Below are 20,143 nucleotides of genomic sequence, written 5' to 3' on the forward strand. Positions count from 1 at the left end.
AGGGGGCCCGAATACTTTCGCAAGGCACTGTATATCAAGATATAGGCCTATTCACAACATAGGTGAATACATGTTCAATAAGAGTGTATGCATGCATTGATGTTTTGGCTGATTTTATGGGGCTACAGAGGAATCAACAACATTTGCATAAAAGCAGCAATGCCTTCTTTTATAAATGCGTGCTCTATATCTATGAGCTAATGACATCATTCACACACACACACAGTGAAAAGGACGGGAGAGATGTGACTATGACGAGGGTCACAAAGTGAATTAAAGATTTTGGGAATAGCTAGGTTTCCATCCAATTGGCGACAGATTTTCATGCGAATATTTTAAAAAATCTGTATAACAACTATATGCACATTTTCCCACCAGAGATGTGTTTCTATCACATTTACTTTTTGCACTATAGGTTAGAGCCTGTAAGGATTTTGGGCGGCAGGGTAGCCTAGTGGTTAGAGCATTGCAACCGAAAGGTTGCAAGTTCAAATCCCCGAGCTGACAAGGTACAAAATCTGTCGTTCTGCCCCTGAACAGGCAGTTAACCCACTGTTCCTAGGCTGTCATTGAAAATACAAATTTGTTCTTAAATGACTTGCCTAGTAAAATAAAGGTAAAATTTAATTAAATTTAAAAAATTCACTGTATGGTCTGTTGTATTCGGCGCACGTGACAAATAAACTTTGATTTGATTTGCAGATAAAAGGCTGCACGTGACATAATACCTAACAATTCTGTACCAAATATGTTAAACATGTTAAATCAAATTTTATTTGTCACAGGTATAGAAATTCTTACTTACAAGCCCTTAACCAACAATGCAGTTAAGAAAATACAACAAATTTAATAAAAGTAAGAATAACAAATAATTAAAGAGCAGCAGTAGATAACAATACAGGGGGCACCGGTGTTGAGGTAATATGTACAGTTATTAGAGTAGAGTAGCAATTGTTCTCGCGGGAGGAGAGGGGCAATGCAAATCATCTGGGTAGCCATTTGATTAGATGTTTAGGAGTCTTATGGCTTGGGGTAGAAGCTATTTAGGAGCCTCTTGGACCTAGACTTGGCACTCCGGTACTGCTTGCCGTGCAGTAGCAGAGAGAACAGTTAATGACTAAAGTGGCTGGAGTTTTTGACCATTTTTAGGGCCTTCCTCTGACACCGCCTGGTATATAGGTCCTGGATGGCAGGAAGCTTGGCCCTGGTGATGTACTGGGCCGTACGCACTACCCTCTGTAGTGCCTTGCGGTCGGAGGCCGAGTAGTAGTCATACCAGGCAGTGATGCAACCCGTCAAATGCTCTCGATGGTGCAACTGTAAAACCTTTTGAGGATCTGAGGACCCATGACAAATCTTTTCAGTCTCCTGAGGGGGAATAGGTTTTATTGTGTCCTCTTCACAACTGTCTTGGTGTGCTTGGACCATGTTAGTTTGTTGGTGATGTGGACACCAAGGAACTTGAAGCGCTCAACCTTCTCCACTACAGCCCCGTCGAAGAGAATGGGGGCGTGCTTCGTTCTCATTTTCCTGTAGTCCACAATCATCCCCTTTGTCTTGATCACGTTGAAGGAGAGGTTGTTGTCCTTGCACCACATGGTCAGGTCTCTGGCCTCCTCCCTATAGGCTGTCTCATCGTTAAATGGGTTTCCATCGTATTTTCAACTCTACTGATGTTTCTCACAAAACAATTGTTTTATATAGCGAGATTATATTATGGACAAAATAGTAAGAATGGTAGCCAAGCATCGATTATCATGTCACCAAAATAAGATTCTTGATATTTATTGGAAAGGGGCATCAAGCTCATCACCTTGCACTTTCACCACCCTGTTTAGTTCATAATTTAGTTCCTCTGTACCCTAATAAACTGCATGCTTTCCCGATGAGTCGTAGAGGGAGGACCACAGAACATGTTATCACGTGACTAAGTTTAATTCAATATGATGGTTATTATATCAATACAAACCCAAAAAGATCCCACCTTGTCTGGCGTATTTTGTTTTGTTGACATTAAAAGGTTGGATGGAAACCTGGTTAATGATTATGCTTTTTTGGTGACAATCAGCACATTTTGCATTATGGTACCACAAACAAAGTACTATGGTAGTGAATTGATGTTAGCGTCATCTGTAAGATAGCAAAAAAAGTTGGAAGCTACTGGTATGTTCTGTTCTTGCATTGTAAAGTGTTCTAGCCTGTAAAGGACATTGCTTTGCGAACAGTAATTAACAGTTGCAACATTTCTACATTATTATATATAAACTGTTTGCTTCTGTACAGCATGAGAGGGGAGCTAACATGATGCATCCCAGACTCCCAGTGAGTTCAGTGGTTCCTCAATACAGGCTAGATCTAGCAATGGATAACTGGAGCAGGCACGGTGCTCTCGTGCCATAAGGTGGTATTGTCTACAGACTTGATCCTTTCTTAGTCAGTAGACAAAGTGAAACGCGTATGATAGAAGTACCGAAAGTAACAAATTCTAGTACCAAACTGTTTTTTTAAATGTTATAGGATATAAAAAGTTCTGAACTTTCGGTATGCCGTGCAACACTACTGTGGGTGCCTAACAGAGCTAGTCCTTAAGGCAATTTTCACATGCATGGTTGGTTGGGTGAGACATAGACATTCTTAGTTGGCTTACCCGCTCTTTGTCACTTGCTTCACGAGACACCAGAGAGCCCTGAGTATCAATAAGATTAGAGTTTAATAGGCAAGGTCAGGGATTATACGAGTGTAAATCATGAAGTAGCGTAAGGAACAAGCATTACAGAACAGTACAGGTGTACAAGCATTATACAACAGCTGACTAGAGTTACAAAATTCCAGTAACTTTCCCCAAAAGTATTTAAGAAATAAATCCTCCAATCAGGATTCCTGGAAAACCTGGGGATTTTCAGTAAGTAACAGGAATTTTGCAACCCTAGGTGTGTCTCTCTCTCTCATCTGGATGTAGTAGTGTGTGTGTGTGTGTGTGTACGCGTTTGTGTTTTTCGTTCAGTCTCACCTTAAGGTCGTACTTCCTGTGCACCACCAGTCTGTGGCTGAACATGTTCCTCATGACGATCAGGTAGGTCTCCTCATTCTCTACACCCACACGGTACATCCCCAGGAACTGGGGCAGCAGAGTGCTGCCGTGACACTTCACTATGTGCTGCAGCCAGGGAGAAGAGGGGGACAAATTAATGGCGAATAGACTGTGATTGTGTCTGAAATTACTCCAAGGGCCCTGGTCAAAAGTAGTGCATTATATAGAGCCATTTAAAAAATAAAAAAATTTAAAAAAAAAAAATTACGAGCAAACGTCACGTTTGAGGGATGCACACACATCCCACACCAAAAACCTCTGTAGCAGGATAGCTAACGCTTAAGTCGAGACCTTGACTAATAGTGAGTGAGTGATTAAAAATAAAAACATGCAAGACTGACGGCTATAGCTCTGTTCAACAAGTATATTCTTCTTCTGGCTATACCCATCTCTATTTGTGATATTTTACCTTGCCTGGCTGGCTTGCTACAGTAGGTAATCAAACCTCTGATGAAATCTGTGATGTATCTGATTACATGTTTGTTAACTTGAATGAGCTGCATTTGAAGTTGCACGTGATCATATCCACTGCTAGGTAAACAGAGCTTTTTGATTCCAAACTGCGCTCACAACTTCTCATAAAGCGGCCGGGAAATGGTTCTATGTGGAATAGGATGCCATCTGGAACACATCAGTACTATACATTCACATGACTCCTTTCACCTCTGGTTGAATATGAAAATGAAACATTTTTCTACACTGGAACCGAATTGCTTGCTCTTACATTTTCTCTTTATCTTGCTCTTTCTCTCTTTCCAGGTTACAAATATGTCTCCACTTAGTCTGATCAAAAATGTTTCAGACCAAGTGTCAAATTGAAACAGAGGTGGTCCCTGCAGATATCTCCTTACTATTAACCTTTCTGGCACAGGCGTTCCGCTAACGACCCACCTCGACAACATCTGGTGAAATTGCAGAGTGCCAAATTCAAGTCATAATAAACATAAAAAATACAAGTGTTATGCATCAGTTTAAAGATTAACTTCTTGATAATCCAGCCGCTTTGTCAGATTCCAAAAAGGATTTACGGCGAAAGCATACCATGCTGAGGACAGCGCACGGCTTACAAAAGCATACAAACATTTTACAACCAAGTAAAGGAATTACAAAAGTCAGAAATAGGGATAAAATTTGTCACTTACCTTTGAAGATCTTCATATGGTTGCAGTCACAAGAGTCCCAGCTACACAATCATTTTTTGTTTTGTTCAATAAAGTCCCTCTTTATATCCCAAAAACTCTGTTTTGTTGGCGCGTTTCATTCAGTAATCCACTGGCTCAAAGCCGGTCAAAACATGCAGATGAATACATCCTAATAGTACCGGTAAAGTTCGTCAAAACATATCAAATTATGTTTATAATTAATCCTCAGGTTTTCAATTGTCTAAATAATCGATAATATTTCAACCGGACAATAGCGTATTCAAATAAAAGGAAAAACAACGAAGGGGGCGCAATCGGTCACGCGCGCAAACCAGCAATACATGATTCTACACTCCACTGACAGAAAGGTCTCATTCTTCTTCATTTTTCAGAAAACAAGCCTGAACAATGTCTAAAGACTGACGTCTAGTGGAAGCTATAGGAACTGCAATCTGGGTCCGAACCCATTAGATAATCTAAATCAAATCAAATTTTATTTGTCACATACACATGGTTAGTAGATATTAATGCGAGTGTAGCGAAATGCTTGTGCTTCCAGTTCTGACAATGCAGTAATAACCAACGAGTAATCTAACCTAACAATTCCACAACTACAACCTTATACACACACAAGTGTAAGGGGATAAAGAATATGTACATAAAGATATGAATGAGTGATGGTACAGAACGGATGAGGCAAGATGCAGTGGATGGTTTCGAGTACAGTATATACAGTGGGGCAAAAAAAATTGTGCAAGTTCTCCCACTTAAAGATAAGAGAGGCCTGTAATTTTCATCATAGGTACACTTCAACTATGACAGACAAAATGAGAGAAAAAAATCCAGAAAATCACATTGTAGGATTTTTAATGAATTTATTTGCAAATTATGGTGGAAAATAAGTATTTGGTCACCTACAAACATGCAAGATTTCTGGCTCTCACAGACATGTAACTTCTTCTTTAAGAGGCTTCTCTGTCCTCCACTCGTTACCTGCATTAATGGCACCTATTTGAACTTGTTATCAGTATAAAAGACTCCTGTCCACAACCTCAAACAGTCACACTCCAAACTCCACTATGGCCAAGACCAAAGAGCTGTCAAAGGACACCAGAAACAAAATTGTAGACCTGCACCAGGCTGGGAAGACTGAATCTGCAATAGGTAAGCAGCTTGGTTTGAAGAAATCAACTGTGGGAGCAATTATTAGGAAATGGAAGACATACAAGACCACTGATAATCTCCCTCGATCTGGGGCTCCACGCAAGATCTCACCCCGTGGGGTCAAAATGATCACAAGAACGGTGAGCAAAAATCCCAGAACCACACGGGGGGACCTAGTGAATGACCTGCAGAGAGCTGGGACCAAAGTAACAAAGCCTACCATCAGCAAGGGCATTGAAGATGAAACGTGGCTGGGTCTTTCAGCATGACAATGATCCCAAACACACCGCCCGGACAACGGAGTGACTTCGTAAGAAGCATTTCAAGGTCCTGGAGTGGCCTAGCCAGTCTCCCGATCTCAACACCATAGAAAATCTTTGGAGGGAGTTGAAAGTCTGTGTTGCCCAGCAACAGCCCCAAAACATCACTGCTCTAGAGGAGATCTGCATGGAGGAATGGGCCAAAATACCAGCAACAGTGTGTGAAAACCTTGTGAAAACTTACAGAAAACATCTGACCTCTCATTGCCAACAAAGGGTATATAACAAAGTATTGAGAAACTTTTGTTATGGACAAATACTTATTTTACACCATCATTTGCAAATAAATTCATAAAAAATCCTACAATGTGATTTTCTGGATTTTTTTTCTCATTTTGTCTGTCATAGTTGAAGTGTACCTATGATGAAAATTACAGGCCTCATGTTTTTAAGTGGGAGAACTTGCACAATTGGTGGCTGACCAAATACTTTTTTGCCCCACTGTACATATGAGATGAGTAATGTGGGGTATGTAAAGAAAGTGGCATAGTTTAAAGTGGCTAGTGATACATGTATTACATAAAGATGCAGTAGATGATAGAGTACAGTATATACATATGAGATGAGTAATATAGGGTATGTAAACATTATATTATATTATATTAAGTGGCATTGTTTAAAGTGCTAGTGATACATTTTTACATCAATTTCCATAAATTTCCATTATTAAAGTGGCTGGAGTTGAGTCAGTATGTTGGCAGTAGCCACTCAATGTTAGTGGTAGCTGTTTAACAGTCTGATGGCCTTGATAGAAGCTGTTTGTCAGTCTCTCGGTCCCTGCTTTGATTCACCTCTACTGACCTCGCCTTCTGGATGAGAGCGGGGTGAACAGGCAGTGGCTCAGGTGGTTGTTGTCCTTGATGATCTTTATGGCCTTCCTGTGACATCGGGTGGTGTAGGTGTCCTGGAGGGCAGGTAGTTTGCCCCCGGTGATGCGTTGTGCAGACCTCACTACCCTCTGGAGAGCCTTACGGTTGTGGACGGAGCAGTTGCCGTACCAGCCGGTGATACAGCCCGACAGGATGCTCTCAATTGTGCACCTGTAGAAGTTTGTGTGCTTTTGGTGACAAGCCAAATTTCTTCAGCCTCCTGATTGAATATGTCCGTAAACACACCAGCCAGCTCTATAAGCATTCAATTGAAAATACCCACATCAAAAAAATCCCACTTCCTGGATGGATTTTCCTCAGGTTTTCGCCTGCCATATCAGTTCAGTTATACATTATTTTAACAGTTTTGAAAACGTTAGTGTTTTCTATTGAAATCTACTAATTATATGCATATCCTAGCTTCTGGGCCTGAGTAACAGGCAGTTTACTTTGTGCACGCTTCTCATCCAGACGTCGAAATACTGCCCCCAACCCATAAGAAGTTTTGAGCAAAGCTTCCCTCAAGAAGGCAGGGGCTGTACTAGACATAAAAAAATCACAAGGCAGTGATGTTTAAACAACCAGTGATCCTTGAACTTACTACCTCAGGCCGCTATTGTTTAAACATTTTAGACAAAGAGAACACACTGAGTCCATGTACAAATTTGATTCTGATGGACACAGAGAACATGGAGATTCTGAGAACATGGACACGAGAACATGGACACGCAGACTCTGTGGGTGCAATGATTGAATAACGTGTACATTTATTTTGCAACGCCTGTGCACGCGACGTGTCCGGACACTGTGGAAACTTTTATTTTTTAAATTCTTTGGCCTGGCAGATGCATCCCTCTCCTGGTACAACAAAGTCAAGGCAACAATGCTGAGTACAGATGGGAAAATGTCACAAGTGGATCCTGCAGTCTTCTATTGTCTTGATCAAGACTGCAATGTGACTGGAGTACCTACCAGTCATGTCGATGGCTTCATCTGGGGGGGCTCACAGACCTTTGCTACAACTGTGATTCCTCACCTCAAAGCTGTTTTCCAGGTTGGCCACAAAGGAGCAGCTGTCTGACTGCCTGACTAAAAAGGGAGCATCCGGTCTTGTGCTCCTAAAGGCACCCAGTAATGGAAAGTGGCAGCTTGAGAAATAAAAATAAAAACGGTTACACAACCCAACTTAAATAATACTTGGGACATTTAATTATTTTGTTGATGTTTTATTTGTGGGAGATTGGTAAGTTCATGTTTTAAGTATCCCTATATTTCTGTTATTACGGTGCTATCACTCTGTTATTAGTACGCCTGCTCCGTAGTCTCACTGGAGATGGACCTGGCTGAAGTGTGAAGGTGACTATGTACTGTGGAAATACGGTGAAGTAAACGTTGTTAAACTGGAACCTAGTCGTTGTATCATTTGAAGTTAATGGCAAACCCCAACAAATAAAAAAATAACTGACTTCGCTGATCGCAAGTACATTATCCCTCAAAATAGTTATGACCGATATGTGGTTGTCTCACCCAACCATCTTAAGATGAATGCACTACTTGTAAGTCGCTCTGGATAAGAGCGTCCGCTGAATGACTAAAATGTAAATGTAAGGCTTTCAAATTCAAATGTAGCCAAAATGTTTTCCCTGTCATGAACACGAATTGATTAACGCCAAGTTCAATGAGACTTAAATGTGTTAAAGTATAATTGACTCAATTTTCTCCATTCCAAAGATAGAAACTGTATTGAGGTGGAAAAAAATATTCTCTCCTCGCCTAGTGAACGGCTTGCTATGCAAAACACGAGGCATGGATGAACAGTCCTAGATGATATACCCCCCTACTACTACAACCTAACACTAGTTCCGCCAGAGTACACAGACCAGACAATATGACTCAGTAGAAGATGCTAATTTGCAATTCAAGGAAGCCCATGTTGCTTTAATGCTTTTGATGCAACCAATCAATGTTTTTGTTTATCAAATGCACTGTTCATTTCACCCAGCAGTACTAGAGAGCATTGCAACACTTCACCATTATAAAAAGGGTAACTTTATCCTCCCTTGGCCTGTATTACAAATTGCACCCTATTCCCTATGTAGTGCTCAAATTTTGACCAGGGCCCATAGGACTCTGGTCAACAGCAGTGCACTATAAAGAAGATATGCCTTTTGGAATGAATAAATTGGGTTTTGAAATGAAGTTAATTGAGCTGTCCACAGCCAGGGGGTAATTACATTACCTGGTGGTATTCAGACAGGATGCCGTGCATGTCTGCCACGTCCTCACTAGAGATCTGCTTAATGACCAGCGTGCGGTCATAGGAGGTCAGGAGGATCCCCTCCCCCTGGGCGTCCCCACCTCTTACAGGAGGGCTACGGGTCAAAGAGACCTACAGGGATGAGAGAAAAACAGGGTCGTATTCATTAGTTCGCACCTTTTTTCGTGCTTCTACATCTGCATTGCTTGCTCTTTGGGGTTTTACATTCAGTATAAGCACTTTGTGACAACTGCTGATGAAAAAAGGGCTTTATAAATACTCCTGATTCATTGGAAAAGTTCAGGAAGTCCCACCCCATATCATTCCGTTTTCTTCTGTTGATGATGACGATCTTAATATTTAACCTATTGCTTTAGTAGTCATTTGGCTCTGGATGGATTACTGGCATCCATACATGCACATAGGGAGTGGATGAAGAGGAATACTCCTTTTGAATAATGCGCTGTGTCAAGATGTATCAAATATATTTATACACACACAAAATTAGTATAACCAAACTAGAGGTCGACCGATTAATCGGAATGGGCGAGTAATTAGGGCAGATTTCAAATTTTCATAACAATCGGGCCGATTTGCAGATTAAAAATATATATTTTTATATATACACCTTTATTTAACTAGGCAAGTCAGTTAAGAACACATTCTTATGTTCAATGACTGCCTAGGAACGGTGGGTTAACTGCCTCATTCAGGGGCAGAACGACAGATTTTCACCTTGTCAGCTCGGGGGTCTAATCTTGCAACCTTACAGTTAACTAGTCCAAACGCAATAACGACCTGCCCCTCTCTCGTTGCACTCCACAAGGAGACTGGCTGTTATGCGAATGCAGTAAGCCAAGGTAAGTTTGCTAGCTAGCATTAAACTGATCTTTTCTACACATGGTTGATGATATTACTATATATATATATATTATCTAGCGTGTCCTGCGTTGCATATAATCTGACTGAGCATACAAGCATCTAAGTATCTGACTGAGCGGTGGTAGACAGAAGCAGGCACGTAAACATTCATTCAAACAGCACTTTCGTGCGTTTTGCCAGCAGCTCTTCGTTATGCGTCAAGCATTGCGCTGTTTATGACTTCAAGCCTATCAACTCCCGAGATGAGGCTGGTGTAACCGAAGTGAAATGGCTAGCTACAGTGCCTTGCGAAAGTATTCGGCCCCCTTGAACTTTGCAACATTTTGCCACATTTCAGGCTTCAAACAAAGATATAAAACTGTATTTTTTTGTGAAGAATCAACAACAAGTGGGACACAATCATGAAGTGGAACGACATTTATTGAATATTTCAAACTTTTTTAACAAAACAAAAACTGAAAAATTGGGCGTGCAAAATTATTCAGCCCCCTTAAGTTAATACTTTGTAGCGCCACCTTTTGCTGCGATTACAGCTGTAAGTCGCTTGGGGTATGTCTCTATCAGTTTTGCACATCGAGAGACTGAAATTTTTTCCCATTCCTCCTTGCAAAACAGCTCGAGCTCAGTGAGGTTGGATGGAGAGCATTTGTGAACAGCAGTTTTCAGTTCTTTCCACAGATTCTCGATTGGATTCAGGTCTGGACTTTGACTTGGCCATTCTAACACCTGAATATGTTTATTTTTGAACCATTCCATTGTAGATTTTGCTTTATGTTTTGGATCATTGTCTTGTTGGAAGACAAATCTCCGTCCCAGTCTCAGGTCTTTTGCAGACTCAATCAGGTTCATCACCATTCTTCCAGAATGGTCCTGTATTTGGCTCCATCCATCTTCCCATCAATTTTAACCATCTTCCCTGTCCCTGCTGAAGAAAAGCAGGCCCAAACCATGATGCTGCCACCACCATGTTTGACAGTGGGGATGGTGTGATGAGCTGTGTTGCTTTTACGCCAAACATAACATTTTGCATTGTTGCCAAAAAGTTCAATTTTGGTTTCATCTGACCAGAGCACCTTCTTCCACATGTTTGGTGTGTCTCCCAGGTGGCTTGTGGCAAACTTTAAACAACACTTTTTATGGATATCTTTAAGAAATGGCTTTCTTCTTGCCACTCTTCCATAAAGGCCAGATTTGTGCAATATACGACTGATTGTTGTCCTATGGACAGAGTCTCCCACCTCAGCTGTAGATCTCTGCAGTTCATCCAGAGTGATCATCGGCCTCTTGGCTGCATCTCTGATCAGTCTTCTCCTTGTATGAGCTGAAAGTTTAGAGGGACGGCCAGGTCTTGGTAGATTTGCAGTGGTCTGATACTCCTTCCATTTCAATATTATCGCTTGCACAGTGCTCCTTGGGATGTTTAAAGCTTGGGAAATCTTTTTGTATCCAAATCCGGCTTTAAACTTCTTCACAACAGTATCTCGGACCTGCCTGGTGTGTTCCTTGTTCTTCATGATGCTCTCTGCGCTTTTAACGGACCTCTGAGACTATCACAGTGCAGGTGCATTTATACAGAGACTTGATTACACACAGGTGGATTGTATTTATCATTATTAGTCATTTAGGTCAACATTGGATCATTCAGAGATCCTCACTGAACTTCTGGAGAGAGTTTGCTGCACTGAAAGTAAAGGGGCTGAATAATTTTGCACGCCCAATTTTTCAGTTTTTGATCTGTTAAAAAAGTTAGAAATATCCAATAAATGTCGTTCCACTTCATGATTGTGTCCCACTTGTTGTTGATTCTTCACAAAAAAAAATACAGTTTTATATCTTTATGTTTGAAGCCTGAAATGTGGCAAAAGGTCGCAAAGTTCAAGGGGGCCGAATACTTTCGCAAGGCACTGTAGTTAGCGCGCGCTAATAGCGTTTCAAACGTCACTCGCTCTGAGACTTCTAGTAGTTGTTCCCCTTGCTCTGTATGGGTAACGCTGTTTCGATGGTGGCTGTTGTCGTTGTGTTGCTGGTTTGAGCCCAGGGAGGAGCGAGGAGAAGGACGGAAGCTATACTGTTACACTGGCAATACTAAAGTGCCTATAAGAACATCTAATAGTCAAAGATTAATGAAATACATGGTATAGAGGGAAATAGTCCTATAATAACTACAACCTAAAATGTCTTACCTGGGAATATTGAAGACTCATGTTAAAAGGAACCACCAGCTTTCATATGTTCTCATGTTCTGAGCAAGGAACTGAAACGTTAGCTTTCTTACATAGCACATATTACACTTTTACTTTTCTTCTCCAACACTTTGTTTTTGCATTATTTAAACCAAATTGAACATGTTTCATTATTTACTTGAGGCTAAATTGATTTTATTGATGTATTATATTAAGTTAAAATAAGTGTTCATTCAGTATTGTTGTAATTGTCATTATTACATAAAAATAAAAATAACGTTTTTTTTATTTTACAAATCGGCCAATTAATCGGTATCGGCTTTTTTGGTCCTCCAATAAATCGGTACTTGCGTTGAAAAATCATAATCGGTCGACCTCTAAACCAAACATTAGGAACACCTTTCTAATAGTTAGTTCCACCCCCCTTTTGCCCTCAGAACAGCCTCAATTCGTCGGGACATGGACTCTACAAGGTGTCGAAAGCTTTCTACAGGGATGCTGGCCCATGTTGAATACAATGCTTTCCAAAGTTGTGTCAAGTTGTCTGGATGTCCTTTGAGTGGTGGACCATTCTTGATACATGTGAAACTATTGAGCATGAAACTCAGCAGCGGTGCAGCTCGACACAAACCGATGCGCCTGGCACATACTACCATACCCAGCTCAAAGGCACTTAAATATTTTGTCTTGCCCATTGTCCCTCTGAATGAGAAACATACACAATCCATGTCTCAATTGTCTCAAGGCTTTAAAATAGTTATTTATTTTGTCTCCACCCCTTCATCTACACTGATTGAAGTGGACTTAACAAGAGACATCAATAAGAGATCATAGCTTTCACCTGGTCAGTCGGTCATGAAAAGAGAGGGTGTCCTTAATAATGTTTTGTATGCTCAGTGCCTTCAGAAACTTTTTCCAAATTTTGTTAAGTTACAGCTTTATTCTAAAATGGATTACAGGCCTCCCGGGTGGCGCAGTGGTTAAGGGCGCTGCACCAGCTGTGCCACCAGAGACTCTGGGTTCGCGCCCAGGCTCTGTCGTAACCGGCCGCGACCGGGAGGTCCGTGGGGCGACGCACAATTGGCATAGCATCGTCCAGGCTTGGCCAGTAGGGATATCCTTGTCTCATCGTGCACCAGCGACTCCTGTGGCGGGCTGGGTGCAGTGCGCGCCAACCAAGGTTGCCAGGTGCTTCCTCCGACACATTGGTGCTGTGTTAAGAAGCAGTGCGGCTTGGTTATCGGAGGACACATGACTTTCAACCTTCGTCTCTCCCGAGCCCGTATGGGAGCTGTAGCGATGAGACAAGATAGTAGCTACTGGATACCACGAAATTGGGGAGAAAAAGGGGGTAAAATTCAACAAAAAATTAATAAAAATAAAACAAAATCCTCAGCAAACGACACACAGCACACATTTTTGCAAATGTATAAAAAAATTCAATGAGACTCAAAATTGAGCTCAAAATTGAGACTCCATTTATCATCGTTGAGATGTTTCTACAACTTGATTGGTCAATTAAATTGATTGATTGAAATTAATTGATATAAGATCCCACCGTTGATAGTGCATGTCAGAGCAAAAACCAAGCCATGAAGTTGAAGGAATTGTTCTTAGAGCTCAGAGACAGAATTGTGTCAAGGCACACATCTGGGGAAGGGTACCAAAAAACGCTTGCAACATTGAAGGCCCTCAAGAACACAGCCTCCATCATTCTTAAATGGAAGAAGTTTGGAACCACCTAGAGCTGGCCTTGGTCAGGGAGGTGAACAAGAACCCGATGTTCACTCTGACAGAGCTCTAGAGTACCTCTGTGGAGATGGGAGAAACTTCCAGGAGGAAAACTCTCCTTAAAGCCCTGCACCAATCAGGCCTTTAGGGTAGAGTGGCCAGATGAAAGCCATTCCTCAGTAAAAGGCACATGACAGCCCGGTTGGAGTTTGCCAAAAGGCGCCTAGACTCTCAAACCATGAGAAACAAGATTCTCTGGTCTGATGAAACTAAGATTCAACTCTTTGGCCTGAGACTAATCAGGATCGAGGCAAAGATGAACAGAGCAAAGTACAGAGAGATCCTTAACAAAAACCTGCTCCAGAGTGCTCAGGACCTCGGGGCAAGTCTCTGAATGTCCTCGAGTGGCCCAACCACAGCCCAGACTGGAACCCCATTGAAAATAGCTGTGCAGCAAAAGCTCCCTATCCAACCTGACAGAGCTTCCAGAGGCTCTGCAGAGAAGAAAAGGAGAAACTCCCCAAATACAGGTGTGCCATCATTGTAGCATCATACCCAAGAAGACTCGAAGCTGTAATCGCTGCCAAAGATGATTCAACAAAGTACTGAGTAAAGGGTCTGAATACTTTTGTAAATGTGATCAGTTTTTTTATTTAATACATTTGAACAATTTAAAAAAAAAAAAGTTTTGCATTGTCATTATGGGGTATTGTGTGTAGATTAATGAGTTTTTTTCAGTTTTTTAAATCAATTTTAGAATAAGCCTGTAACCTAACAAAATGTGGAAAAAGTCAAGGGGTCTGAATACTTTCTGGAGGCACTGTACATCAACACTCGTACCTGGTAGTCGAGATCCTCAATTCCGAAGCGCTCCCTAAGATTCCGGAACACCTGAGGGCAGTATTCTTTAAACTTGAAATGTCCTGGTAGATTCTCTCTGCGAAAAAAAGGGGTGGAATTCACACATTTGCAGTGTTTACTAGCCTCTCCTTCTCCATTGCTCCCTCTCTCCCTCCATACTTCTGTCCAAGCCTCATTCGTTTTGGCATTTTAAACAGAGTAGTAACATAGACCTGCTGGTGGATAGGCCAATTGTATTATGTATATTTAGAGTAGGTATTAACATGAGTGAGCGAAAACATTACTTGTTGAAGAAGTGGTTGTTGACTTTGATCTTAGTGTTGGCTTTGAAGTCATCAGGCAATAGCATGACAGGAACAGGCACTTGGTTTAGGTCATTTATCTGCAGAAATAAGTACTCCCATTAGCTAGAAGACTTTCATCATGGTTAGTGCTATCAGGGACCCTTGGGACGTCCCTACCCACAAATCTAACCCTTACCTTAAAGTGTTACTGACAGTGTTTTAGCAACAAGCGAGCACTTTGTAATTTTCACACATTCATAGAATGTTTGGGAATTACGTAGAGTATGTGAAAATTATACAGGGGGAAAGCGGCCGTGCATTAGGACAATTAATAGACACTGCAGTTAATAAAACCTAATAAAAAGATTGGTCTTGTCCAGGACCAGACTCTACACCATAGCCAATCAGAGATACCTCAGGCATATATGCAAATAAGCCATTAGCCACACGGGGCTGCCATCTTTAACTATAAATTAGTGATGGGAAGTTCAGCTCTTTTTACTGACAAAATCTTTGACTCGTTCAGTCAAAAGAACAATACTACTAATTTATTTCCTTTGAGTCAGTAATTCCCAGAGCACACTGGACCCCCTACCGACGAACGATGAACTGAAAACTTAAGAGTCATGATTCTACGAGCCTCTGGTTCACATGTCGTTCACCATAGGGTGCTATTGGAACTATCATTTGTGACAGACTTGTAAACATGCGCTTTAAAACAATGTACATTACATCCAATTCCAAAATCATGGCCATTAATATGGAGTTGGTCCCCCCTTTGCTGCTATAACAGCCTCCACTCTTCTGGGAAGGCTTTCAACTAGATGTTGGAACATTGCTGCGGGGACTTTCTTTCATTCAGCCACAAGAGCATTAGAAAGGTCGGGAACTGATGTTGGGCGATTAGGCCCAAAGGTGTTTGATGGGGTTGAGTTCAGGGCTCTGTACAGGCCAGTCAAGTTCTTTCCCTTCACTGGAACTAAGGGAACTAGCCCAACCCATGAAAAACAGCCCCAGACCATTATTCCTCCTCCAAACATTACAGTTGGCACTATGCATTGGGGCAGGTAGCGTTCTCCTGGCATCCGCCAAACCCAGATTCGTTCGTCGGACTGCCAGATGGTGAAGCGTGATTTATCACTCCAGAGAACGCGTTTCCACTGCTCCAGAGTCCAATGGCAGCGAGCTTTACACCACTCCAGCCATCATTTGACAATGTTCATGGTGAATTTAGGCTTGTGTGCGGCTGCTTAGCCAGAAACCCATTTCATGAAGCTCCCGAACAAACAGTTCTTGTGCCAACATTGAATCCAGAGGCAGTTTGGAATTCGGTAGTGAGTGTTGCAACCGAGGACAGGCCATTTTTACGTGCCCTGCGCTTCAGCACTTGGCGGTCTCGTTCTTTGAACTTGTGTGGCCTAACACTACGCGGCTGAGCTGTTGTTGCTCTGAGATGTTTCCACTTCAAAATAACAGCACTTACAGTTGACCGGGGCAGCTCTAGCAGGGCAGAAATTTGGTGAACTGACTTATTGGAAAGGTAGCATCCTATGAAGATGCCACGTGAATGACTCTTGGCGGAATGCATTGCTTGATTGCCGTGATGGTGATAAGTAGCCTAACGACTCAAGCTAAATTATTTCGCTGCTCTGTTGTTCGCTACATACTTCATATGTAGGCAGGGGTAAAGTGACTATGGATAGATAAGAAACAGCGAGTAGCAGCAGCATAAAGGGGGGCGGACAATGCAAATAATCCAGGTGGCCATTTGATTAAATGGTTAGCAGTCATGGCTTGTGAGTAGAAGCTGTTAAGAAGCCTTTTGGCAAGCGCTTGCTCTGGCACCGCTTGCCGTGCGGTAGCAGAAAGAAGAGTTTATGACTTATGTGACTGGAGTCGTTCACAATTTTTTGGGCCTTCCTCTGACACCGCCTAGTATATAGGTCCTGGATGTCAGGAAGCTTGGCCCCAGTGACGTACTGGGCCATATTATTATGTGACTGTTATGAAAGTTGTATTGTCAATTTTGTTTTGTATTGTATTTAAACGCCACTTTAAATGTGTACATGACACTGCAACAAAATTTCCCCATGGGGACAATAAAGTCAGTAAGTATGTACTAGCCTCTGTAGCGCCTTGTGGTCAGATGTCGAGCAGTTACCATGGCAGGCCGTGACGCAACCGGTCAGGATGCTCTTAATGGTGCAGCTTTAGAACCTTTTGAGGATCTGGGGACCAAATATTTTCAGTCTCCTGAAGGGGAAAGGTGCTGTCGTGCCCTCTTCACAACTGTCTTGGTGTGTTTGGACCATGATAGTTCATTGATGATGTGGACACCAAGGAACTAGAAGCTCTCGACCCGCTCCACTACAGCCATGTTGATGTTAATGGGGGCCTGTCGGTTTCCTGTAGTCCATCATCAGGTCCTTTGTTTTACTCGCATTGAGGGAGAGGTTTTTATCATGGCACCACACTGCCAGGTCTCTGACCTCCTCCCTATAGGCCGTCTCATCGTTGTCGGCGATCAGGCCTACCACTTGTGTTTCGTCAGCCAACTTAATGATAGTGTTGGAGTCGTGCTTGGCCATGCAGTCATGGGTGAACAGGGGGGTCCCCGTGTTGTGGATCAGCGTGGCATATGTGTTGTTGCCTACCCTTACCATCTAGGGGTGGCCCGTCAGGAAGTCCAGGATCCAATTGCAGAGGGAGGTGTTTAATCCCAGGGTCCTTAGCTTAGTGATGAAATTTGTGGGCACTGTGGTGTTGACTACTGAGCTGTAGTCAATGAACAACATCCTCACATAGGTGTTTCTTTTGTCCAGGTGGGAAAGGGCAGTGTGGAGTGCGATTGAGACGGGTCATCCTTGGATCTGTTGGTGCATTATGCGAATTGGAGTGGGTCTAGGGTTTTCAGCATGATGGTGTTGTTGTGAGCCATTACCAGCCTTTCAAAGCACTTCATGGCTACCGATGTGAGTGCTACGGGGCAGTAATAATTTAGACAGGTTACCTTCGCTTTGTTGGGCACAGGGACTATGGTGGTCTGTTTGAAACATGTAGGTATTACAGACTCGGTCAGGGAGAAGTTGAAAATGTCAGTGAAGATACTTGCCATTTGGTCCGCGCATGCTTTGAGTACTCCGTCTGACCCCGCAGCTTTATGAATGTTGACCTGTTTAAAGGGTCTTGCTCACATCGGCTACGGAGAGCGTGATCACACAGTCGTCCGGAACGGCTGGTGCGCTCATGCATGCTTCGGTGTTGCTTGCCTTGAAGCGAGCATAAAAGGCATTTAGCTTGTCTGGTAGGCTTGCGTCTCTGGGCAGTGCGCGGCTGGGTTTCCCTTTGTAGTCTGTAATATTTTTTAAGCTCTGTCAGCCGGTGGATTCAATCTTAGTCCTGTATTGACGCTTTGCCTGTTTGATGGTTTGTCTGAGGGCAAAGCGGGATTTCTTATAAGCGTCTGGATTAGTGTCCCGCTCCTTGAAAGCGGCAGCTCTAGCCTTTAGCTCGATGCAGATGTTGCCTAACAGTCCATGGCTTATGGTTGAGAAATGTACGTACGGACACTGTTGGGACGACGTCGTTGATGCACTTATTGATGAAGCCGATGACTGAGGTGGTATACTCCTCAATGCCATTGAATGAATGCCGGAACATATTCCAGTCTGTGCTAGAAAAACAGTCCTGCAGCGTAGCGTCCACGTAATCTGACCACTTCCATATTGAGCGAGTCGCTGGTACTTCCTACATTAGTTTTGCTTGTAAGCAGGAAACAGGAGGATACAATTATGGTCAGATTTACAAAATGGATGGCGAGGGAGAGCTTTGTATGCATCTCTGGTTGCACATGTGACATGCTGGTAGAAAAGAGGTAAAAATGAATTTAAGTTTGCCTGCATTAAAGTCCCCGGCCAATAGGAGCACCACTTCTGGATGAGCATTTTCTTGTTTGCATATGGGCTTATACAGCTCGTTGAGTGCGGTCTTAGAGACAGCATTGGTTTGTGGTTGTAAAGACAGCTACGAATAATATAGATAATTCTCTTGGTAGATAGTGTGGTCTATAGCTTATCATGAGGTACACGGGAGGTGTAAACATGCAGTTGATAGAAAGCAAACAAGCTGGAGATGAGTCTGAGGACTGAGTATATCTCATGTGTATGGCAGTCTACGGCCCTGTCATTGCTTTCTAGAGACCACACTGGCTAACTTTTATATAATGAGCAAAGCCCATAACACAGTCCATTATGATGTGACACACACTTGACAGTCAACGGTCAATAATAGTTAGCCAGCAGCAAGTTGGCTAACGTTAACCTAACTAACGTTACTTAGCCTCCTAGTGCTATCTAGCTTGTTCTCGGTACAGTTCGTTTAGCTCACGTAAACATTAGCTACATTTTTACTGAATGCGCATTTACATGTGATAGCGAACGTTAGCTAGGTAGGTTAGATAAGTTAGCTTGGTAACTAGCTAACGGAATGTCAAAATTAGCTGGGTTGGTTAACGTTAGCTAGCTAATGGGCTAAGCTAACGTTATCAAAACGGACAATGACAACATAACGTGTTATACTCACCGAATGGTTTACACCCCACATAAAAACGCTCAAGACTGGGTCACTGGCACGAAATACCTTCACCTTCTGCTGCACAAAATGTTTCTTTTTGGTTTTGGTTTTTGGGGCCAATATCACCATTGGACTGGAAACAGCGTTACCGATAGAGGCCATCGCGAAGCTTGCCTTGCTTGGGAACTTTTTTTTAAAATTCTCCTGATTCTGATCTTCCGCAAACTCAAACTTTATTTTTTCTTCTCCCGATTCTGATCTTTTGCAAACTGACTTCCTCGTCACCGCGTAATGCAAATCAAAGGTTAACCGTGCCACGCGCAGAATTTCAGCAACACCTGTAGCAGTTCCTTCTAAATTCAGGTTAGTAAGTTAGTTGTAGCCAACATGTGTGCTTGTTCTAACACTCATTTTGGATTTCAAATTAGTCTGTCTACTCAATATATATTCCAGTCCAGCTATTCTCGAACAATTAAGGGGAACTGACATGCAGTCCAACTGTCCAGGTGTGATTAACCAAAGATATGTGTTACAAATAATATAATGTCACTTTCATGAGTTCTTACTTACTATAACTATCCTTTCACAGTATTTCTGCTATTACTGTAGCAATGCAGAGAATAAAAGCAGACTATGAAAGTAAGTCAGCTAAGTCATGTATCGTATCTAATGTATTCCATTGAAGCCAAAATTGTACTTTTTGATTAATTGATCATAGAGGAATTGCAGCCCTCATGCGCTCTCTCTCAAAGCAGTGCTTTGTGCAGAACTTTCTGCCAACCCATAT

At 42.3% G+C, this 20,143-nt stretch overlaps 1 protein-coding gene across 2 annotated transcripts in view; it reads right to left on the reverse strand.

Annotated features, from left to right (window-relative positions):
* The window catches only part of LOC139416779 (phosphatidylinositol 5-phosphate 4-kinase type-2 gamma-like), a 28,453-nt gene extending 8,734 nt beyond the window's left edge, over positions 1-19,719 (reverse strand). Inside the window, exons 1-6 of one of the 2 annotated variants that reach the window (XM_071165843.1) lie at positions 19,366-19,719; positions 14,785-14,882; positions 14,480-14,576; positions 8,826-8,975; positions 3,011-3,157; positions 2,648-2,686 (exon numbers count right to left, since the gene is read on the reverse strand). In XM_071165843.1, the coding sequence (XP_071021944.1) occupies positions 2,648-2,686; positions 3,011-3,157; positions 8,826-8,975; positions 14,480-14,576; positions 14,785-14,882; positions 19,366-19,518 (684 nt within the window). In that variant the 5' untranslated portion in view covers positions 19,519-19,719. The remainder of the gene's footprint in view (positions 1-2,647; positions 2,687-3,010; positions 3,158-8,825; positions 8,976-14,479; positions 14,577-14,784; positions 14,883-19,365) is intronic. The other variant, XM_071165844.1, reaches the window with a different exon arrangement.
* Positions 19,720-20,143: the final 424 nt, after the last annotated feature.

The sequence above is a fragment of the Oncorhynchus clarkii genome, chromosome 9, assembly GCF_045791955.1.
Source record: "Oncorhynchus clarkii lewisi isolate Uvic-CL-2024 chromosome 9, UVic_Ocla_1.0, whole genome shotgun sequence".
NCBI lineage: Eukaryota > Metazoa > Chordata > Actinopteri > Salmoniformes > Salmonidae > Oncorhynchus > Oncorhynchus clarkii.